Source organism: Papio anubis, chromosome 10 (genome assembly GCF_008728515.1).
Source record: "Papio anubis isolate 15944 chromosome 10, Panubis1.0, whole genome shotgun sequence".
Lineage (NCBI taxonomy): Eukaryota > Metazoa > Chordata > Mammalia > Primates > Cercopithecidae > Papio > Papio anubis.
Window position 1 is genome coordinate 9,800,195 of NC_044985.1, and position 20,319 is coordinate 9,820,513.

Genomic DNA, 20,319 nt, shown 5'->3' on the forward strand with positions numbered 1-20,319 from the left:
TGCTCCACACACCCGCCTCCCCGGCCTCCTTACGCTGCAGCTTCAAGGTCATTGCCTCTTCCTGGAAGTCTCTCTCACCTCCCTCAGATCTCTGCTCAGGTGTCACCTCCTTCAAGGGGCCAGTCCCTGTCAACCTGCTGGCTTCTCCTGGTGGTCCTCTCGCTGGTGTCCCACAAGGCCAGAATCTCCCGTTTTGTTCCCTGTGGTCTAGAAGAGTCTAGAAGAGTGCAGGTGCGCAGTGGGTCCTGTTACATTTTTGGAATTCAGGGAGAATGAGTAAGGATGGTGCAGTAGTAGCGAGGCTCACTGAACTCTGCCTGCAGGTGCCATTTTTCCCCAGCGAAGGGAGCTGCCCAGTGAAATCACAGAGGCCTGGGGCTCACACCTTAATGGTGAAGGGCTTGGTCCGGGCCAGGTGACGGTCTTCACCTCTCTGCCTCGGTTTCTTCAGCTGAACAACAGGAATAATCACCTGCCTCTTAGTGCGATTTTGAGGATTAAATGCAGGAATGCATGTAGGCTTTGGACTTCAGTCAAGGCTCAGTAGCAGAGTAATGGGTCAGGAGCACGCAAGCTCCAATTCGAAGCACTTAGGGGATCGTACTGTTCTCCCAGTACCTGATTTATGTAATAACAGAACTCCTGCTATCACCCGCTAGGCACGGTGGCCCAGAGAGGGGCGGTGCGCCGCCCGACGGTGCACAGCCTCTGGGTTACAGGGCCAGAGGCGGCCCCAGGTTTGCAGCCGATCCGCCAGCCCGGGCAGCGGGTCGGGACCGGCGCCGGCGACCCAGCCGAGGGCGGCCGAGGGCGCGGCGCGGCCCGCGGGGCGGCTTTGTGCGTCGCCTGATTTCCATTCCCCCAGATAAACACGCGGCGGGGGCCGCGACCTCGCTGCCTAGCAAATGCCTCGGCTCCCCGCCCCGCGTGGGGCCCGCGAATGAGATGATTTACTCCTGTTTTGCATATTAATTGACCTAAATGCCACCCGTTCTGGGAACAATTAAGAGGCCCTTTGGCGCCCGGGGCCACGGGCTGGCGGCGGCGAAGTGGCGGGCGCCCCCTCGGGGCCGCGGGCCGGGCCGGGGCAGGGGGCTCCGGGAACGCGCGGCCCCCACCTCCGCCGGCCGCGGGCACAAAGAGGCCTTTGTGCGGGCGCGGGGCAGGGCGTTTCCGCGCAGACAAAGCCCCCTCGCCCTGCCCTCCCACCCTGCCTCCAGGCGCCCGAAGCCTCGCAGAGGACAGGCCTTCACGCCCTTCCCTCCCCAGCCCCGCGACGTGGGGTTCCGCTTTCATCTTCGCTCTTCCCAGGAGGCTGAGTGGCTCACTGGCTCACAGGTGGGATCCGCCTCCTACCCGGTCATGGCCGTGCCCTTGCCCTTGGCGGTGCTGCAGCCAGGGCAGCGGGCGGCGCGGGGACACCGTGCCTTGATCCAGGCTTCCCCGCCGACCTGAGCCAGAACCACGGAGCTGGGGATGCCCGCGCAGCCCTGCGCTGTCACATTGTGTCTAGGCGCACTGTAGAAGGGGGCCGACAGGAAGAGGCGCTGCGCCAGAGCTGTTCTTCCAAAGCACACCTGCTTCGTGCCTTCCCTGGATTTCCACCTCAGGAAACTGGCACCACCTCCCACCCCCTGCTGGGGCTGGAAACCGCGCCACCCCGCTCGACTCTTTTCCCTGTTGCGTATGGCTCTCACCCTACTCCTTCCCTCATTTCCGTAAGTCCTGTGGGTTCTAGAATGCCCCATGTCCTCTCTCCAGTTGCACTACCTCTGCGCCTGTCACCAGCACAAGCGCTCCAACTCTCCCCGGTGGCTACTCCAGCCCTGTGGTTTCCCATGGGGTGCTACTGGCAGCCTTTCAGGGGGTAAATCAGATCCAGCTGCTTCATCGCCCCACCCCCATCCCAGCCCTTCAAAGGTTTCCCTTTGCACTCAGAAATCTACTCCTCTTTCCACGGGCCCGAGGACCCCTTGGCAGTCAGCATTCCTGCTGTCCCTTGGCCTCTAGGAGTGTATCCCAGACTTCCTTTAGGAGAGCATATTTAAGAGGAAACCTGAAAGATGAGGCGGGAACTGGCCAGCTAAGGAGTCAGGGGAACAGTATCTCAGGCAGAGGGAGCAGTGAGTGCAAGGGCCCTGAGGTCAAAAAAAGTCCTTGACTGGTTCTAGGATGTCCCAAGGCCTGCATGGCTTGGAGTACAAGGGAACACAGAGTGAGAGCAAAGGATCAGGTGGGCAGGGGCCCAGCCTCTGGGGTAAGGGGTGGGCAGGGGCTGGGCCTCTCGGGTATGGGGTGGGCAGGGGCCGGGCCTCTTGGGTAGGGTGCTTGGGTTTTAAGCAGGAGGGTGAGTGGATCTGGTCTACATGTTCATGAGCATTTACCTGTCTGTGTGAGCCTCTTGGGGTGCTTCCTTACGTCCTCCTCCAACAGCTAAGCTCCCCTGCCCACCCCAACACACACACACACACACACACACACACACACACACACACACACCCCCATCATCTGTCCTCAAGCTGTGGATTCAAGTCCCAAATTCCCTCCAGCCAGGCCTCTCCCTCCCGTTCCCTCTGCCACAACTTCTCACCTGGGTGACCACAACAGCGCAGGAACTGCCCCTCCCTGCCACAGCTGCAGCCTCATCCCCTCACCCCCTACCCCAGGGCTCTGGGCCCACCAGCCACTGCTCCCCATTACCTGCCTGTTCACTGGGTCCTGTTGGCTCCTCAGGACTCCAAGACCATATGCCCCATCCTCAGGCCTTTAAAGGGCAGTGGCTCAGCTGCTTGGTCCATGAAGGAATGAGGGTCTAGTGCTGCCAGATTAGTATACATTTTCAGGGGAAGCCCGAAATCCAGATTTTGATGTGAAATATCCCTTGTAAAATATCAGACCAAAATGAAAACTATTTTAACACTGGTAGAACCAGACAAATGACATGTAGTGAGAGTTCGGATGTTTGCCTCTCCCCTGCCGCCCCACCGTGCAAATCTCATGTTGAAAATTGATCCCCAGTGAAAGGTATTTGGGTCATGGGGGGCAGATCTCTTATGAATAGATTAATGCCCTCCCTCTCAGGAGATTGGGGGATGGCAGACAGGCGGGCGGTGTGAGTTCTCATTCTATTAGCTTCTGTGAGAGCTGGTTGTTCAAAAGAGACCAGCACCTCCCTCCCCCATCTCTCTAGCCTCCTCTCTCCCCATGTGATATCTGCACACATGGCTCCCCTTCACCTTCTGCCACGAGTGGAAGCAGCCTGAGGCCTTCCCTAGATGCAGATGCCCAATCTTCCAGCCAGCAGAATTGCGAGCCAAAGAAACCCTTTTTTCTTGTAAATTACCCAGCCTCTGGTATTCTTTTTTTTTTTTTTTTTTTTTTTTTTGAGATGGAGTATTGCACTGTCACCAGGCTGGAGTGCAGTGGCACGATCTCAGCTCACTGCAACCTCCACCTCCCGGGTTGAAGAGATTCTTCTGCCTCAGCCTCCCAAGTAGCTGGGACTACAGGCGCGTGCCACCACGCCCAGCTAATTTTTTTTTTGAAACAAAGTTTCACTCTATCGCCCAGATTGGAATGCAGTGGCACAATCTTGGCTCACTGCAACCTCCGCCTCCCAGGGGCTTCAAGCAATTCTCCTGCCTCAACCTACCTAGTAGCTGGGACCACAGGCGTGCACCACCACGCAAGGCTAATTTTTTGTATTTTTAGTAGAGACGGGGTCTCACCAGGTTAGCCAGGCTAGTCTCGATCTCCTGACCTCATGATCTGCTCGCCTCGGCCTCCCAAAGTGCTGGGATTACAGGCATGAGCCACTGCGCTCGGCCTCTGGTATTATTTTATAGCAGTACAAATGGACTAAGACATGTAGCAAATCTAGACCAGTGCCTGCAATTGGCAGCCGCTGCTACAGCATCTTGTATGGGACAGGACCTGATAGTCAATCAGTCCATTATTCAGCCAGCAGTCCATGAGCTGGGCCTGCTTACCATCACCAGGCCCTGAGCTGAAGTAAAGGCTCAATAGATGATCATTCCCATATCCCCTGCTTTCTTCTGGTTCTTTAAGGGTTTCATTTAAACCTTTGATTCATGTAGAATTTATTTTGGTATAACATGTGAAGTGAGGATCTAAATTAATTTCTTTTACAGATGGGTAGCCAATTGTTCCAATACCAAATATGGATAAATCCTGTTTTAAGTGCCAACTTGATCATATGGTAACTTCCTATATATATTGGGAGACTTCTAGTAATTTCTGAATTATATGGTTATTCATGTACTTGTGCCATAGTTTTAATTGTTTTTGCTTTATAATAGATTTAAAATACAAGTAAATAATGGATGGGGTTATCTCTGCTTTTTACATTTCTGTTTTCAAACTTTTCCTGGATGCATGTATATTTTTCCATATCAACTTTAAAATCAGCTGGTATAGTTCCACAAGAAATTCTGTTAGTATTTTCACTGCGATTGTGTTGATGTGTAGCTTAATTTAGGAGAATTGGCATCCTTATAATGTTGAGATTTTTTAACCCAAGAATGTGGTGTAAGTTCACATTTGTATCCTTTGGCAGCATTTAAATGGTTTTGCACATATTTTAAAAAGTTTATTTCTAGGTTGCTTTTGCAAATGGGGTCTTATTCCGTTATATTTTAGTTCTGGCTGTTGCCTGTGTATTTGAAGGCCATTGATAATAGAACACTAATTTTGAATCCAGTTACCTTACACAATTATTTTGTCATTTTCAAGAACTTTTTCTTTCAGTTTATTCTTGTGGGTTTTCCATGTAAATGGTCAAATACTCTTCAAACAGGGATAAGTTACCTCCTCCTCTCCAATCGGGTACCTCTTTCCTGGAGCATTGGCTAATCCTCCAGAGTAGTGGTGATAGTGATGACAGTCTGGAAAGTATCTGGCCCCTGGCTTATTCTAAATATAAAATAGATGGCTGGGTTAAAATAGATAAATGCTAATTTATGGAATTATCCATTTTGTCTAACTTATTAAAAGCATTTTTTTCAGAATAAGTATTAAATGTTATGAAAATTTTTTTTAGAAACAAAAGATAAGCAGACAATTCTAGAAGCTTTTGGAGACTGAAAAAGTCACACCATGAGGATCGAGAATCAGAATGGCATCGGACTGCTTAACATCAACCCAGAACACCACATGCCAATAGAGAACTGCCTTCAGAATTCTGAGGGGAGATGATTTCCAACTGAGATTTATACCTCCAGCCAAACTGTCAATCAATTATCCAAAAACTGAACTCCCATATGCAGCCTCCAAGGAAGCTATTGGCGTGTATATTACAACAAAATGAAGGGAGTAAAGCAAGAAAGAAGATGACTTAGGATCTAAAAAACAAGGCACCAACACAGGACAGAGGGAAAGGGAATTCCCAGGGTAACGTTGAAGAGAAATTTCACAACTTCTACTACAATGGCCAGGAGAGCAACTGATCCAGGTAGAAGCAGGAGGGTTCCAAGAAAAAAAACTGAACTGATAGGTTGCCAGATGTGTTTGACTATATTACGAGAAATTTTAGAGTTTTACTGTCATGGTTTGTGGGAAGAATTAGTAATCTTACATCAAAAACTAATTAAATTAAAAAACTGAGGTAATTACTAACTCCAGGGAAAACAAAAAGCTGTACAAGACTGCAACTGTAACCATAATATAGTCCCTTGTTTAGCTGTGAATAATCTATATGTAGATATGATACGGTAAAAACTGAGTGTTGATTTAGCAACTGTGATAGGACTATCTTGGAAGGAAAAGTGTGTGTTTGTGGATGGTGGCTGGTGGAGAACCAGCAATTTTCCACAGGAGGAAGCCAATACATAATATTCAAAAAAAAAATACATCTAGAGAATGATATTTAGAAATATGAAAGGAAATGTCAGAAGGAACAGCTAAAAGACTTAAAGTAGCTTCCTCTGAGGCGAGGCAGGACTGCTGCTTTTCATTATCAGCCTCGCGGCACCATTCGGCTTTTAAAATTTTGGACATACAATTTTTTAAAAAATTAGAAATTTAATTTAAAAATTTTCCTGCATGTATTACCTAAAAGTCACCTTTTGTACCAGCCTCATTCTTAGCAAAATGAGCTGACCAAAATTTAGACAGACCAAGGTGCCAGTCCCAGCTCTACAGATTGCTAGCTGCATGGCCTTAGGCCAGTTGCTCAATCTCTTTGAGCCTCCATTTTTTAACGTAGAAAGTAAGGATAATATTAGCACCTACATCGTGGTGGTTGTTTTAATTTCACTTTGTTCAGTTGGTAAGTGACTAACTGTGGGCAATTTCCCCAAGCCTCCCCAATTTTAAAATTGGTAGAAAATATTCTGAGCCTCTGAAGAGATAAATGAAATAATGAGTGTAGAATACCTGGCACCTAATCTTTCTAAAACTCAAATATCTCATTTGCAAAATGGGAAAATCCTTTTAGGGTTTTCAGAGCATTAAGTGAGATGACATAGTGAAAGACACAGCCCAGTACCAAGGACACATTTATTTACTCAAAAAAGCTAGCTATGCGTAAGACTGGGAGCTTTTAAATATTGTAAAAGTAATACATGCTGACTGTAAAAAATGGGAGAAATCTAGAAAAGTGTAAAAACAAAAATTACCAGTCACTGCAATGCTTCTCGATAATATTTTTCCATCTATTTTGTATACTTATTATATCAGTCGATGTAGATCATGTGCCAGGAAAAACCGTACCAAAATCTCAGTGGTTTCAAGGCACAGAGGTTCATTTCTGCTCATACCCAGATCACAGGCGTCCAGATGACTCTCAGGTGCTCTTTCCCATACTGCGGTTCAGTGATAGAGCCTCCTTGAGCTTCTAGGCCTTCAAAATCAATACGCATTTCTATGACCGCTTAGGCCAGGGGACAGTGGGCTGGGAAGGGTTGCACCAGCAATTGATCACCATCACCCGGAAGTGACACAGGTTACTTCTCTCGCATTTCACCGGCCAAAGGAAGTCACACAACCATCCTGATATCAAGGGGCGAGGAAGGGAAATCTTCCAGGGTGCCTGGATGCAATGGGCAGTTGGACCTGGGACACTGTAACTACATCCACCCCACACATTCCCAGAATCGAAAACACATCACATGTGTGATTTTGCTTTTTCACTGCTTTTGTCTCTTCTCATTATGTCACAAAATATTCTTTGAAAACATGTGGCATGGATAAAACTGCAGATTTAAGGAAAGATTTTAAGTTGTATGGTGACACTATTTCCCTCTTCCTCGTTCTCTCCTTCCTCTTATTCTTCTAATTTAGGAAACTGTATGTAGGTGGCAGAGATCCAGGCCCCAGAACTTTGCATGTCCTTGCTCAGAAATGCCTCCTCTTCTCTTCCTGGCCGACGCAGGACAGGCCGGTTCTGCCATTCCTTCCTGGAGAGCTTGTACAGTTCTGTGGGCGTCTTTCCCTCCAGAAGTAACACGTTTGGAGGTGAGGCCCAGAGAACCTGCTGAACAACTGCCGGATTAACAACTCCACATGTGGGGTGTGGCTGCACGCGGCTCTGCCGGGGCCTCCTTGTGCAGTCAGCCGGTGGTGTTAACGCACAGTGTTAAAAGTGACACCAAAGTGGTGCCGGCGCCACTGTCAGCTGCTGCAAGAGATGACACCCGGGCCTGCAGAGTTGGGTGCGAGCTCAGGAGCGACAGCCCCTCCTCGCTGGTGTCCCAGGATCCCAGGGACCAGTGGGAAGGGGTCCAGGGGGAAGGAGTTTGGTGGGCCCACTAGAGAGAAGTACTTTGTCCCAGGCATGCAAAGTGTGGGAAACTGAGACTGCGGGGACAGTGAGGAACATGCAGAGGTCAAGGTGCTGAGAACTGGAAGGAAGGGCCTGTCAAGTCAGCAAGAGCACTGTGCTGAGAGCTGCTCTGTTCCTTTTTCCCTCAACAAACTTGCTGCTGTGTGCCTGCTCTGCTCCTGCATGGAGGGCATCTGTGATCTTCCCAAAAGAGATCATCAACAACTTCTGAGGTTTAGAATCCAGCTGTGAAAAGTTACTGACATACTTGGAACAATTAAAGAGGAACGCAAAGTGCACTCTCATCTGGCGTTGGGCTGTGCAAGCAGGTGACCTGGGTTTCAGAGGAGTTGGCAGGAGGGAGAGTTTGCTGAGGGTATAGAAATGCTCCAAAGGGCTCCTTCCTTGTCAGCTGCCACCATCCACAGAAACTCCAGAGAGCAGGGGAAGAAAGCGAATATGGAGCAAAGAAGGCAAGCAGGGAGAAGGCGATTATGTAATCCTCCAGCAGCGTGTGAGCTGGGCCAGGCAGTCCTCTGCAAGCCCCTTTTGCAGATGGAGAAAGTGAGACCCAGAGGGCTAACCCACCTTCCTCTGGAAACAGCACTACAACTGAAGCTGAGCTGGTCCAGCCTGGTGCCGTCTGCAGAAAGACTTACATGCATTTTCCCTCACAAGCTGTGGATGAAGGAGTAAGATCTGACCCGTGCCCAGCATCGGCTGGGAGCCGGACCAAGAGTTCATGGAAGGTAAAACTCAAGACATTCACTCCCTTGGGTGTGAAATAAAACAACTCATCTCTAGCTCTACGGCTTGCAGAGCACTATCCTCTTTATTATCTTATTTTCTTCTCACAACAACCTGTGACAAACACATTATTATTTCCATTTTGCAATATCAGAAACCGAGGCTGGGAGGGAGAATGAGCTGCATTCTGTAGCTCTAGAGGGAGGAGATGGAGCCCAGGTGGGCTGAGCCTGTTTCAGGCCTTCTTTGCTCTATCACGCAGCCTCTGGAGTCAACCACCAATCATCCAGGACAACCCAGATATTAGCTCATTGGCCTGCTGAATCCCGTTTCCTCTTCAAATGTGACCTGCCCCAGCAAGCTGAGTCTGGAGCCCACTGGACTAAGAGTGGAGTTGGAGGGTGCCACCCTTTGGCTGGCCAGCCGCCAATCAGATACTTCTGCTAGGTCTGACTTAAGTCTGCACAGGGAGCTGGGAGAACTGAGGCACGATGGAAGGGATATGAGCTGGAAGTCTGCAGGTGCTCAGAGCTTCCCAGGTTTCTCCCTCACTCCCCTGCCCTCTCTGCCCTTCCTTGAGGCCCTGAAAGCTATGAGCTCAGGAGCTTTCCCTCTCTTTATCCAAGGTTAGTAGAGTTTCCTGTACTGTGAAAGTCATGTACCCTAAGGCACCAAGGAAAGCAATCCTGTAGAATCCAGGGAGCCTGCATTTAGCTGCTGGGCCCCCAGCGAGGTACCTTCCTCCCTTTGAGATGACAATTCTCTGGGGGGAGCAGACTGCCTGCCTATTGCACATGCACTCTGGAGCGTGCTGAGGCCTGCAGCAGACATTTCCACCCCACGTGTGCTACCTGCTCAGCACCTGTCCTCACAGCCACCGTGCCTCTGTATCCTCAGCGCACTCACGGGCTCGAGCTTGAGTCTCCTCTCAGTTTATGCATTTGTGAAATGTTCGTGGAACACCCTCCATATATCAGGCACCTTTTCGTGAGCACACATTTTAGGTTTCCTCCCAGCTTCTGAACCTGGAATCAGTTTTCCTATTAGCCTTGCTGCTTGGCCGTGGTGCTGGGCCTTTCCTTGGCCAGAGTTTCTGCTTCTTCCTTCACATGTCATGCTCTGGGCTGTTCCTCTGGTCTTGCTGTCCTCACAGCTCTGAGTTAAATGCCACCATCGCCAGTCGATTCCTGGGAAGCTGGGTTGGACCCATCCCTCTATCGGGCTCTGGCTGCATTCCAGCCCTGCAGGCACAAACTGGCCTTCTGCTGGATTGGGTCACATAAAACAAGGCCAGCCTGGAGAATTCACTGTGGGCCAGGCTTTGAGATGCTGCTGCAGAGCTGGGGCCTGGGAGCCTAGGCCATTTTCAGTCTTCAGATATTCTCACGTGCCTCATCCTAGTCACCTTCCCATCTGTATCCCATCCCTCCTGCAGGCTCTCTCCTTTCCTCTACCACCAAATAATCTTGAAGGTGTGGTCTCCAAGGCCAACTCCATTTTCACCCCATTCCCTCTGCCATTCTGGGTCTGCCCCCCACCAAGACTTCCTCTCCTACCCTCTCATGCCCCTACCCTTCCCCACTGGGACCCCTTCCTCCTTCCCCCAGGGCCCTCTCAGCCTCTGTGGTTCTCCCTGATTCTTCCCTCCCTGACCACACCTTCATCTTCCCAGGAAACACCAGTTCCCAGGATCTCAGTTTACAGACGGGAAGACCAAAGCTCAGAGAATGTAAGCTGCCGGCAGACACACCACTGGTAAGAGGTGGAACCTCACCCAGGCTCTTCCCCTGCAGTGCAGGCTGTCACTGAAATCACGCCAGGCCCTCACCACCCAGGCTGGTGGGTGCCCCCAACAGAGCCACATTCTTGAAGGTGTTTCTCTACCCAGTCTAAAGCAGGATGTCCTTTTTCACCTCCACATTTCTGTTATCATGCAGCAGGTTGCACATCTCATTTCTGAGGAAGACATTTGGGGCTGTGTTCTGTGAACGGCCTGTTGCTATTTGCTCGTGTTCCCCTGGGGTTGTTGATTTTCCGCTGACTGTAGGAGTACTTTAGCATTTAAGGAAACTCACCCTTTGCCATATGTGTTGCAAATATTTTTTCCAGTTTTTTTTTTTTATAGTGGGATTTTAATATCACATGCCATTGAATTTTCAATATTTATTTTTTGGCTTGACATTTAAAGTAATCCCAGCCAGCCTCGTTCTGCGGTGTTCCTCTGGGCTATTGGGGTGCGAGGTTTTCCCCGATCTTGCCCTTGGCCGTGTAGGTGGATGCTGTCCATTTTCAGCTCTGCAGTGCTTGGAAAGGCAGCCTTCCTGTTAATGCTACCTTCAGCTTCCTCAGAAACAGGACGAAACCTACAGGTGAGCCTCTCCTCCTGGATTCCAAGTGAGGATGCCTAGAAACAGAGCAGGTGGCCCATGTAGGTCCGTCTGCCCAGGGCAGTCTTTGAGGCACAGCAGCAGTGAGGCTTCAGGTCATTAGGTTTAAGGAGGGTGAGTAGAAGGAATCTGGAGTGGTCTGTGGGCAGGAGAGGTCTGACTATGCCCAGAGGAGAGCGGAGGGCATTCCAAAGGGAGCAACAGAAAGAACAAAGGCGTGCAATAGGGCTGCTTACCTGTAGGACAGGTCATAGGTCTGCCTGGGCCAGGACAGGTTTCTATGAGGCAAGGCACACGGGCGGGGCACTGATGGTACAGCCTCAGGAGCAGCGAGACGCCCTCCCACAGCGTGGGGCAGGCCCTGGGGGTCCCGGGGGTCCCTGGGGTCGCGGCAGTCGCGAAGGGGAGGAGCTGGAGCTTGGCAGGTCTGGCGATGCCCTAATTAAGCCGCGGGTACATTTCCCAGCCCAACTGTCAACCGTGCGCGGTGCGAGCCAAGAATGAATATTCCCAAAGCGCCAACAGAAGGAAGTGCTTCATAAAAACGGAGCCCGAGGGCGTGAAGGGAAAACAAGCCCTGTTCACACGCAGGCAGCAGCATCCGCTCGGCACGGCCCCCAGGAGGCGGAAACGCGCACGGCGATACGGCTGCAGGCGCCGGGAGCCCCCAGTGCAGATGTGGAGCGCTCGGGAGCTGGAGGCTCTTTTCCTGCCCAGCTCGTGCCCCCTCGGCAGCCGCCAGGGCTCCCCAAGGTCTTTCGGGGATCCAGGAGGCAGGCCACTGCCTCCCATGCTCCAAGGTGGGGTCCCACAGGGCAAACGCCCCGGAGCAGACGGCCTGCCTGAGGCTTTCCCCTTGCGGGAGGGGGAAGGAGGCCATTTCGGCTCCGTGTGATGTGACCTTGGGCAAGTCATTCCTCATCCCCCCGGAGCTTCTCTGCTTCTTTTTCTGAAAAACTGAGTTACACTCTTGGGTGGTTAGAAGGATGGAAGGAGTTGGCCGGGCGCGGTGGCTCAAGCCTGTAATCCCAGCACTTTGGGAGGCCGAGACGGGCGGATCACGAGGTCAGGAGATCGAGACCATGCTGGCTAACACGGTGAAACCCCGTCTCTACTAAAAAATACAAAAAATTAGCCGGGCGAGGTGGCGGGCGCCTGTGGTCCCAGCTACTCGGGAGGCTGAGGCGGGAGAATGGCGTGAACCCGGGAGGCGGAGCTTGCAGTGAGCTGAGATCCGGCCACTGCACTCCAGTCTGGGCGACAGAGCGAGACTCCGTCTCAAAAAAAAAAAAAGAAGGATGGAAGGAGTCACGTGAATATCACTGGCTATAGTATCTCTCAATGAATGATGGAGATTCCAGGGGCGGGGAAGCAAAAAAGATGTTTTAAAAGGAATTTCTTTTTCTGCTCTGGGGAGTTCCTTCCTTTTCCACCCTGTTTCTGTTCCTTCTTCCAGGTGCTGCCACAGTGGCTGAGAGAAGACTCTCGAAAGAGCTGATCATCGGCCACCCTCGGTCCAAACTCCTCCGGGGTGTCTTTACCCTCAAAGCGGTCAGGTTTCGGAGATGACGAAGCCCCTTGGACAGGCCTGTCAGCTTCCCAGCCACTTACCAGGGCCCCAGCCAGGTCCAGATCTAGAGCTTCCAGGACCAGCCATGTTGCTGGGCCCATTCCCGGCCCTTCTTTGTGTCCCCGCAGAGGCTTTATGGAGGGAGGTAGGAATGTGGGCCTGGGGGCCGGGACCTGGCGTTGATCTGAGCTTGATGGTCTGAACAGCACCTGGCCCACTGCAGATCTCCATCGTTATTTTCTCTGTTATCTTCTCCATTGTTATTCCCTCAAGCTCAGCGTCACCTCTCTCTTTATCTGACAGGCTCTCTTGATTGGCAGCTTGTGGGGCAGGTGCCAAGCCTCATTCATTACACTTATCAGCATCTAACACAGTGCCTGGTGCACAGAAGATGAATTTAACTGGCAACGCAAATGGTGATCATGAGCAGCACCCACGAGAGCCTCTCTCCACAAAGATCCAACATCTGGAAAGCCTGAGGCTCCACCCCTGGTTCATTCTTTCGAGAGAACTGGCTACATAATTTGCAGAATTCAGGGCAAAGTGAAAATGCAGGTCCCTTGTGAGAAAGTGAAAAATTTTAAGATGATGACAACAGAGGATTAAACCCAGCATGGAGTCCCCTTCAGGGCAGGGGGCCTTGTACGACCTCACAGGTCACTCACACACCTCTGAGGCAGCCTGTCTTTAGGTCAGGAGGATTAGGCGTCTACTATTAAAATACTGCCCCCTGCCCCCATCTGAGACTCTGCCTGCAATGTGGTTCCACTCAGCTGAAGGGCAACATTTCTCTTATTAGGAAAAAGCTTCTGAAAATCCTGGAATAAGTGGGCAAAGCCTTGGCCATTCTTCCAGACAGGTCAGCGAAGCTCTGATTAAAAACAAAAAGGACCGGTAAGTGAATTCTCCTTCAGGGTGAATCTTTAAGTCACAAGCTTCTCCGCCTCCCTGGCTTCCCCTTTGTCCTGTTAATCAGGCTTGCTTTCTGTGACTGTTATTTATTTAGAGACAAGGTCTTGCTCTGTCCAGCCTAGAGTGCAGGGGTGCCATCACGGCTCACTGTAGCCTCGATCTCCCAAGCGCAAGCGATGCTTCCACCTCAGCCTTGTGACTGTTGATTGTCAGACACCCACGATGTGCAAGCACTGCACTAAGCTCTAGGGCTAGAGCAGGGACCAGTGCCTCTGAAGTTCCTGCCCTTCTAGGGCTCACATTGTAGTGGGAAGCACAGATGATAAATAAGGAGGTGAATATACAGTAAAATGTGAGATGGTGCTACGTGCTAGGTAGCCAAAAAAAAAAAAAAAAAAAAGGCAAGTAAGGAATTATAAAGTAGGGGAAGGCATAGTGGCGAAATGATCCGGGAAGGTCTCCTTGAGGAGGGGCCTTCAGAGTAGACACCTGGATGAAGGAAGGGCAGGCCACCCTGATGTGGGCAGTGTGTTCAGGGCTGAGGGAAGATCAGGCACAAAAGCTTGGGGGCAGGAATGTGACTGGCAAGGGCAGTCGGGGGCAGACAGGGGGAATGTGGGAGGAAATGAGGTCAGAGAGGTCAGAGGGACCCAGAGCTGGCAGGGGCTTGTAGGCTTGGAGGAGTTTGGATCTGACACCAATGGCCAGAGGACAAGAGATCCTTAGCATTATGGACAGCAGGCAGGCACTTCCCCTCCCAGAGGTGACACTCGAAGTGTCTGCTTTCCTTGGCACAATGACTTGTGCTTCAGCAGTACCTCCTGGGAGCCAGGGAAGATGCAGGGGACACAGGAAATGCGAGGGTGCTGGGTTCAGAGCTGTCTTCTGCTGTGACTGCTTTGGAACTTGGGTCCATTGCTTAGTCTCTGCATCTCAGACTTCTGTGCCCTGCCGCTTTGTCAGGAGGGCTTGGGGACATGACATACCTTTTGGGCAGCCTGGCACACAGCGGGCACTCGGGAAACATTCGCTACAGTGATCACCCCTTTTCCTTTCTCCAGAGGGCTCACTGTTGGGTTTAATCCCAGCATCACTAGAATTCCAAGTCCCCTCCCTCTTGGGGAACAATCGTGTTTTGTCATATGCATTGTCTTCACATTTCCTTCCTGGAGTTCAGGGCAGGAAAGGGACTTAAGATTTCTTCATTGCCAGCCCCTGCCTGACACCTGCTACACACAAGTCCACATCATCTCCAGCAAGCCCAGGGAGTGGACACAATCATCCTATTTCATAGGCAAGGAAGCCGAGGTTCAGGGGGCCTAAGGAATGTATGCCACAGCTCATAGGTGGCAGTACCAGCGTTCCAGTCCAGGCAGGACTGCAATCAGCCTGGTGCTGCTGGAGGTCAGTTGACGTTGTGGGACCCCATGGTTTTCCCATGAAAGAAACGTAAGGACCAGTGCTTATCCCCTGGGCCCCAGTGCTGGGGTCTGAATCCTGCCTGTGCTTCTTCTAGAGAAGTTACAGGGACAACATCCAACATGCCTCAGTTTCCCCATCTGTAAAAGGAGAAGAATAACAGTCTCTACCTTATCTGATTATTGTGGGAATGAAATGAGATGCATGTACCTAAGACAGTCCCTGGCACACAGTAATTGCTCAAATAACCTTAACTATCATATTATCCGAAAGTTGTGACCTGGCATTTTCTTTTTTTTCTTTTTTTTCTTTTTTTTTTTGAGACCGAGTCTCGCTCTGTCGCCCAGGCTGGAGTGCAGTGGCTGGATCTCAGCTCACTGCAAGCTCCGCCTCCCGGGTTTACGCCATTCTCCTGCCTCAGCCTCCCGAGTAGCTGGGACTACAAGCGCCCGCGGCCTTGCCCGGCTAGTTTTTTGTATCTTTTAGTAGAGACGGGGTTTCACCGTGTTAGCCAGGATGGTCTCGATCTCCTGACCTCGTGATCTGCCCATCTTGGCCTCCCAAAGTGCTGGGATTACAGGCTTGAGCCACCGCGCCCGGCCCTGACCTGGCATTTTCTTAGTAATGTTTTCTGAATCAGATCCTTCAAACCTACCCTTCCTTAGGCTGCCCCAGAGGCAAGGAACCAGGTGCCCCGTCTGCAGCAGATTGTACTTTCACGGAGGAGCACAGCAGCATACCCCACCTCGCACGCTCTTTTGCACTGGCACTCTGCATTACCCTTCAAGAGGTGGAGTCTTATTCGCCTCCTCCTTGGACCTGGGGCCAGAAGTCATGTTCCATTCTTCTCATGGGTCGGAAAAGGCCACTCAGCTTCCCCTTGCTTCTCTTGGGATGCTTGCTCTGGGGGAGCCAGCTGCCTCCTAAGAAGGTCGAGCGCCCCGGGACTGTCATTGTGGAGACCAGGAGCAGGTGCCGGATGTGCCAGCACGGCAGTGAAGCCACACTGGACTCTCTAGACCAACCCACCCACGGTTGATACCACGGAGAGCGGAATAATTTTCCAGTGGAGCCCTGCCTGAATCTCCCAACAGAGGGGGAGCCCACAAGGTCAGCTGAGGTCGGTGACCAGTCAGGCTCAGGGGCTCCAGGGCACTCACACAGGGTGTGACCTGAACAGAAGGGGAGGTTCATTTAGGGCTGCCTCTGGGGATGACCCTGGGACTGCCCCCAGCCTGCTGCTTCCCACGGGGCTCCTGCCAGGGGCTGCAGGTGGGTTGCTGGTCACAGACTCACCTGCTAGGAGGCCAGAGACTGGCAACCCCCTGCCCTGGGAGAAACGGACGAGGAGAATGATACATAGCCTGGCGTCCTCTACAGGCTATAGTAGCCTCTGCCAGTTACTGTTGCCCCAAATTGCAGACCTAAGCCCTGCCTCTCCTTCTCCTTAGCGCGGTGGATAAATGGGTGGGGCAGACGCTGAAAGGGTCTCCAGGAGAGATGCGCTATGTGCTGCTGGGAGGGGTGGGGGCCTGAAAGTTTCTCTAGTGCTTTCCTCCAGCTGCTGGGGGTGGTGTCAAGGCACTCGGAGGGAGGGGGACCCTTCCAGGGATCCAGAGACTTGCCCTTGTCCGTGCTGCTAATTGGGGAGGGAGGTTTTCTGTTGAGGGGCTGTAATGAGTTCAGCATTCCATGCCCTGGCCTCTAACTCCTCCTGATGTCACCATTTGCTCCCACAAAGAAGGGCCTCAGTGTAAGGAATTCCAGGAGGGCCTCCCCTGGCATGAGCCTGTGTTAGTTCAGCATTCACTCAGTTGGAGAGCACCGAGCACTGCCCTGTGCCAGGCCCTTCCCGGGTCCTGGAGGTGCCAAGATGAATAGGGCCTGTCTGGGGGTGGGCACTGGAGCCAGCTCCCCACAGCTCCCAGAGCACTATGCACCTCTTTCCAGCTCCATGTTCAGTGACATCTTGTGGGTGACCTGGCACTGGCCATGGGGGTATCCACCCCCACAAAACAAGCAGACACTGCAGCTCAGGCTTCTCCTGTCCCTCCTCAGAACCAGCTCAGCACTGGGCAAGGCCCCTTTCCTGGAGGAGCTCTGAATCTCTTTGTGAGACAGACCTCCTGTGACCGCATCACCTCCGCAGACCCCAGGTCAGGTCCTCAATGCTGGGGATGAGATGGGCCGTGTTTGTGGAGCAGTTGGGTTACCATGTCTCCTGCTAACTGTTACCACAGATCCAGGGATCTATTCTTCTTTCCCACACAGTCCCAGGTTAGTGGCACACCTCTCCCTTCATAGTTGGGCCAGTTGAGGCATCTGAAGGTCCAAGACCTTGCTAAAGTCTCTGTTGCTTGTTGAGCTGGAGACAAAAGTTAATCCCAGGTCTACTGGGCATTGGGGACCTTAGAAATCCTGTGTCCAAACCTCTCATTTTTAGGTAGGCTACAGAATTCCAGAGCAGGGAGGGAACTTGCCTGCAGTCACACTACAAGTTAGAGATAGAGGCAGGAGGGGAAGTCAGCCCCTAATTGGAGCCTTAGCTAGGACTCCTCCTCACACCCCTTCCCTGCCCCTGGGATCCCTTCAGTGGCCATCACTACCTTCCAAAGAGACCCCGCTTCCTAGAATGCAATCTACAAATGCCATGCTGTGGGGCTGGTTCGTGTATAGAGTCAGATGAAGGGTTGGCCCCCACTCTGCCCCTGACCCCAGGGCCCCAGCTTTGAGAATTGCCTCCTACCCTACTTGGCAGGGGTTGAGCCCGGTGCTTCCGCACTTTGTACTTTGCTTATCTCCTTACAGGGTCAATATTGGCTGTTTAAAAGATGCCGTTTCCCTGTGTTTGAGGTTCTGCATTTTGCCCTGTCTTTTGGGTCCTGTGGTCAGGGAGGCAGCGTGGAGCCCACGGCAGCTACTGGGAAGACAGAGCGGCCTCAAGCAGACATCTGCTTAGGAGTCTTCCTGCCACGCCTCTTCCCCATATTCATATTTATACACATCCTCTTACTGCTATTCACATCTCCTCATCCAAAATGCCTTTCCTGAGTGCCAGCATCCTGCCAGGAACTGCCAGGGCTGGGAAGCAGAAAGTTGACTCAGCGAGGTGTGCTGACCTCCCCAAACTCATCCCTCCACCTCCAGGGTTCCCCGTGAGGTGGTAGCTCCCAGCGTCCACTGCAGTGACAGGTGGTCAAGTGACAAGGTGAGCAAGAGGCACACCAGGCCCAACTCAGAATCCTCTCCTCTTTTCTGTCTTGCAGTTGAAATCCGAAGATCGGGCAGAGAGTGCCAAGGGTGCGCCCAGTGAGATGGCAGCCCCAGCATGCGGCTGTTTAAATTAAAATTAACTGGTATTGACTGAAATGAAAAGTTCAGTTCCTCCATCACACAGGCCACGTTTCAAATGCTCGGTAGCCACATGGGCACAGAATCGCAGCAAGTTCTATTGGAGGCACTGCTCCAAGGCCCCAGGGTCCTACTGACCAGGTGGAAGGCCACCCGCCAGCTGGGAACTTCCACATGGAGCTTTGTGTGACAGACAAGTCAACTTCTTGTATGAAGTTAAGACGTGGACTGGGGGAGGTGTTTGCCACTGTAACTAACAGGTGTCCCCTGGCCTGGAGGAGAGTTCCATCTGGTAGAGAGCGGAGATAAGTAAACAGCCCATGGTGGACTGGGGGAAACACAGGAGCCTGAAGATCCCTGGGCCTAGATGCAAGGCGGGGTAATCAGAGATGGCCCCGAGGAGGAGGCGGCACCTATCCCTGGCACCGGATCCAGCCGAGGGAGAATGGTGAGAGGCATTTCACCTCCATTTCTCTCCCTCGCTTCCTAGTGTCTGCTGTCCCCCCTTCAGGCACGAAAAGCCTCTTGCTGTCTTCTTTCCTGCTGGCAGACATGGGAAACAGTAGCCCATCCTCCTCTGGGGCCCATACTCCCCCGCTCTCGGTGCCTGTGATTGCATTGGGAAAGGAGGGCCGCGCTGAGGTCATGTCACTCCCTTGGCTGCAGAGCGCTTGGTTGCGTGATCCGAGATAGGCCAGTGGCAACAAGGAGGCCGGCGCTGAGGCTAAGGGTGTTCTCTTCCCCCAGCGCATTCTCAGCAGCCTGAGCAGGACGTGGGTGTCTTTCTCGTCGCTCTGGAGACCCAGCCCTCGTAACCAGGAGATGGGCAGAGGCTGATGCGGAGGACACTACAGGCCTTCGCATAGACAGTCCTGGGCTTCACAGCTAAGTCAGCCAGTCAGAGACCTTCCAGTTCCCAGTGAGAGTTGTGAGTCTTACACTCTTACAGTCTTCCTTTTATTGGGAGATTTTCCCAGGTTGAGCTCTGATAAATTCATTTATGTAGTGGCGCCAGTTCATTCGGCTTACCCCATTTGCACGTTACGCATGATCGAGGCTGGGCTGTGTAGTTGATGGTGAATTTTCAGGACCATCAGTAGTAGTTGAGGGGGATGCTGGACATCAGTTTCAGAATGGGGAGCTTGACTGTGCCCACCCACAGGCAAGAGAGAGAAGGGGTGCAGGGCATGCTGGGCTCTGTGCCAGCCCACTGATCATTAACAGAAGGGGCAGACCCCAACGATGGGGTGGAGTGGGCAGAAAACTCAAAGACACTTTGAAAACTCAAAGAGGCAATTCCCTGTAATAGCCTTGGAAGACTGAATAAGACAAGTGCCCTTCACATTGGCCATCAGTCCCTCGCCAGGGTGGGGACAGCTGGCCAGGAGTGATAATATTCCCTACACGTCAGGTCTGCTGGGGCCCAGAGCCCACAGCCTCTGGGTCTGGGGTCTCCTCCCTGGGGGGCGGGCTGAGCTCCCTCTCCTCTGGAGAACGCCCCACGGTTGGAGGTCCTGGGGTGCGAGGAAAGAGCCACACAGGAGGCAGGAGGCAGAGCCCAGGCCCAGGTGTGCCACTAACTCCAGAGACCTTGGGCAGGTCACCGCCCGTCAAGAGCCTCAAGCGCTGGTCCACAAAAACAAGGGTTTTTATTCATTTGGCTTTGTATATTTTTAGCTACTGTACCAGTCAGGGTAACCGGAGGAAACAGATGACGCACTCAAAGTCAGAGGACCTGAGAATTTAATAAAGGAACTATTTACAAGTTGAGGCCAGAGTGTAGGACGCCACGAGGGGTCTGCTCCCGCCTCTAGGCCCAAAGGGATGAGGAAGCAGGGAAATATTCCAGATCCCAGCAGGAGGGCCGAGTGGGGATCAGGGGGTAAAAATGAGATGGTACGGGTCCGGGGGCAGCACAGAGCCCAGTGCTAATGACAGTGTGTTTCTGATGGGCAAGACACTCAGCCAGAGTATGGCCACTACACGCCCCCTGCCAGGGAACCCCACTGGCCAAACCCCACCAGCGCCCGAGCACAGGGACTCGTTGATGTGGTCACTGGGTCAGGCTCTGGGGCACAGAGAAGGGGCAGCGGAAGGGATGTTAAGAAGAGCAAGGGCAGGTGGTGTAGGGGACCTACTGCTTCATGGGGCCA

General features: G+C 52.3%; 1 protein-coding gene across 13 annotated transcripts in view; it reads left to right on the top strand.

Moving 5' to 3' along the window:
* The window catches only part of LOC108581764, a 28,889-nt gene extending 9,704 nt beyond the window's left edge, over nucleotides 1-19,185 (top strand). For 2 of the 13 annotated variants that reach the window (XR_004176467.1, XR_004176458.1), the window contains exons 3-9: nucleotides 5,060-9,048; nucleotides 10,200-10,896; nucleotides 11,381-11,714; nucleotides 12,371-12,629; nucleotides 12,788-14,800; nucleotides 15,481-15,935; nucleotides 18,082-19,185. Coding sequence is in view for 2 of the 13 variants with exons in the window: in XM_031651172.1 (XP_031507032.1) it covers nucleotides 8,440-8,529; nucleotides 10,200-10,282; nucleotides 10,800-10,896; nucleotides 11,381-11,714; nucleotides 12,371-12,483 (717 nt within the window). In the remaining 11 variants the exon portion in view is untranslated. Of the gene's footprint in view, nucleotides 1-5,059; nucleotides 9,049-10,199; nucleotides 10,897-11,380; nucleotides 11,715-12,370; nucleotides 12,630-12,787; nucleotides 15,168-15,480; nucleotides 15,936-18,081 lie in introns of those variants that run through there. The other 11 variants (XR_004176466.1, XR_004176459.1, XR_004176462.1 and 8 more) reach the window with 11 other exon arrangements.
* Nucleotides 19,186-20,319: the final 1,134 nt, after the last annotated feature.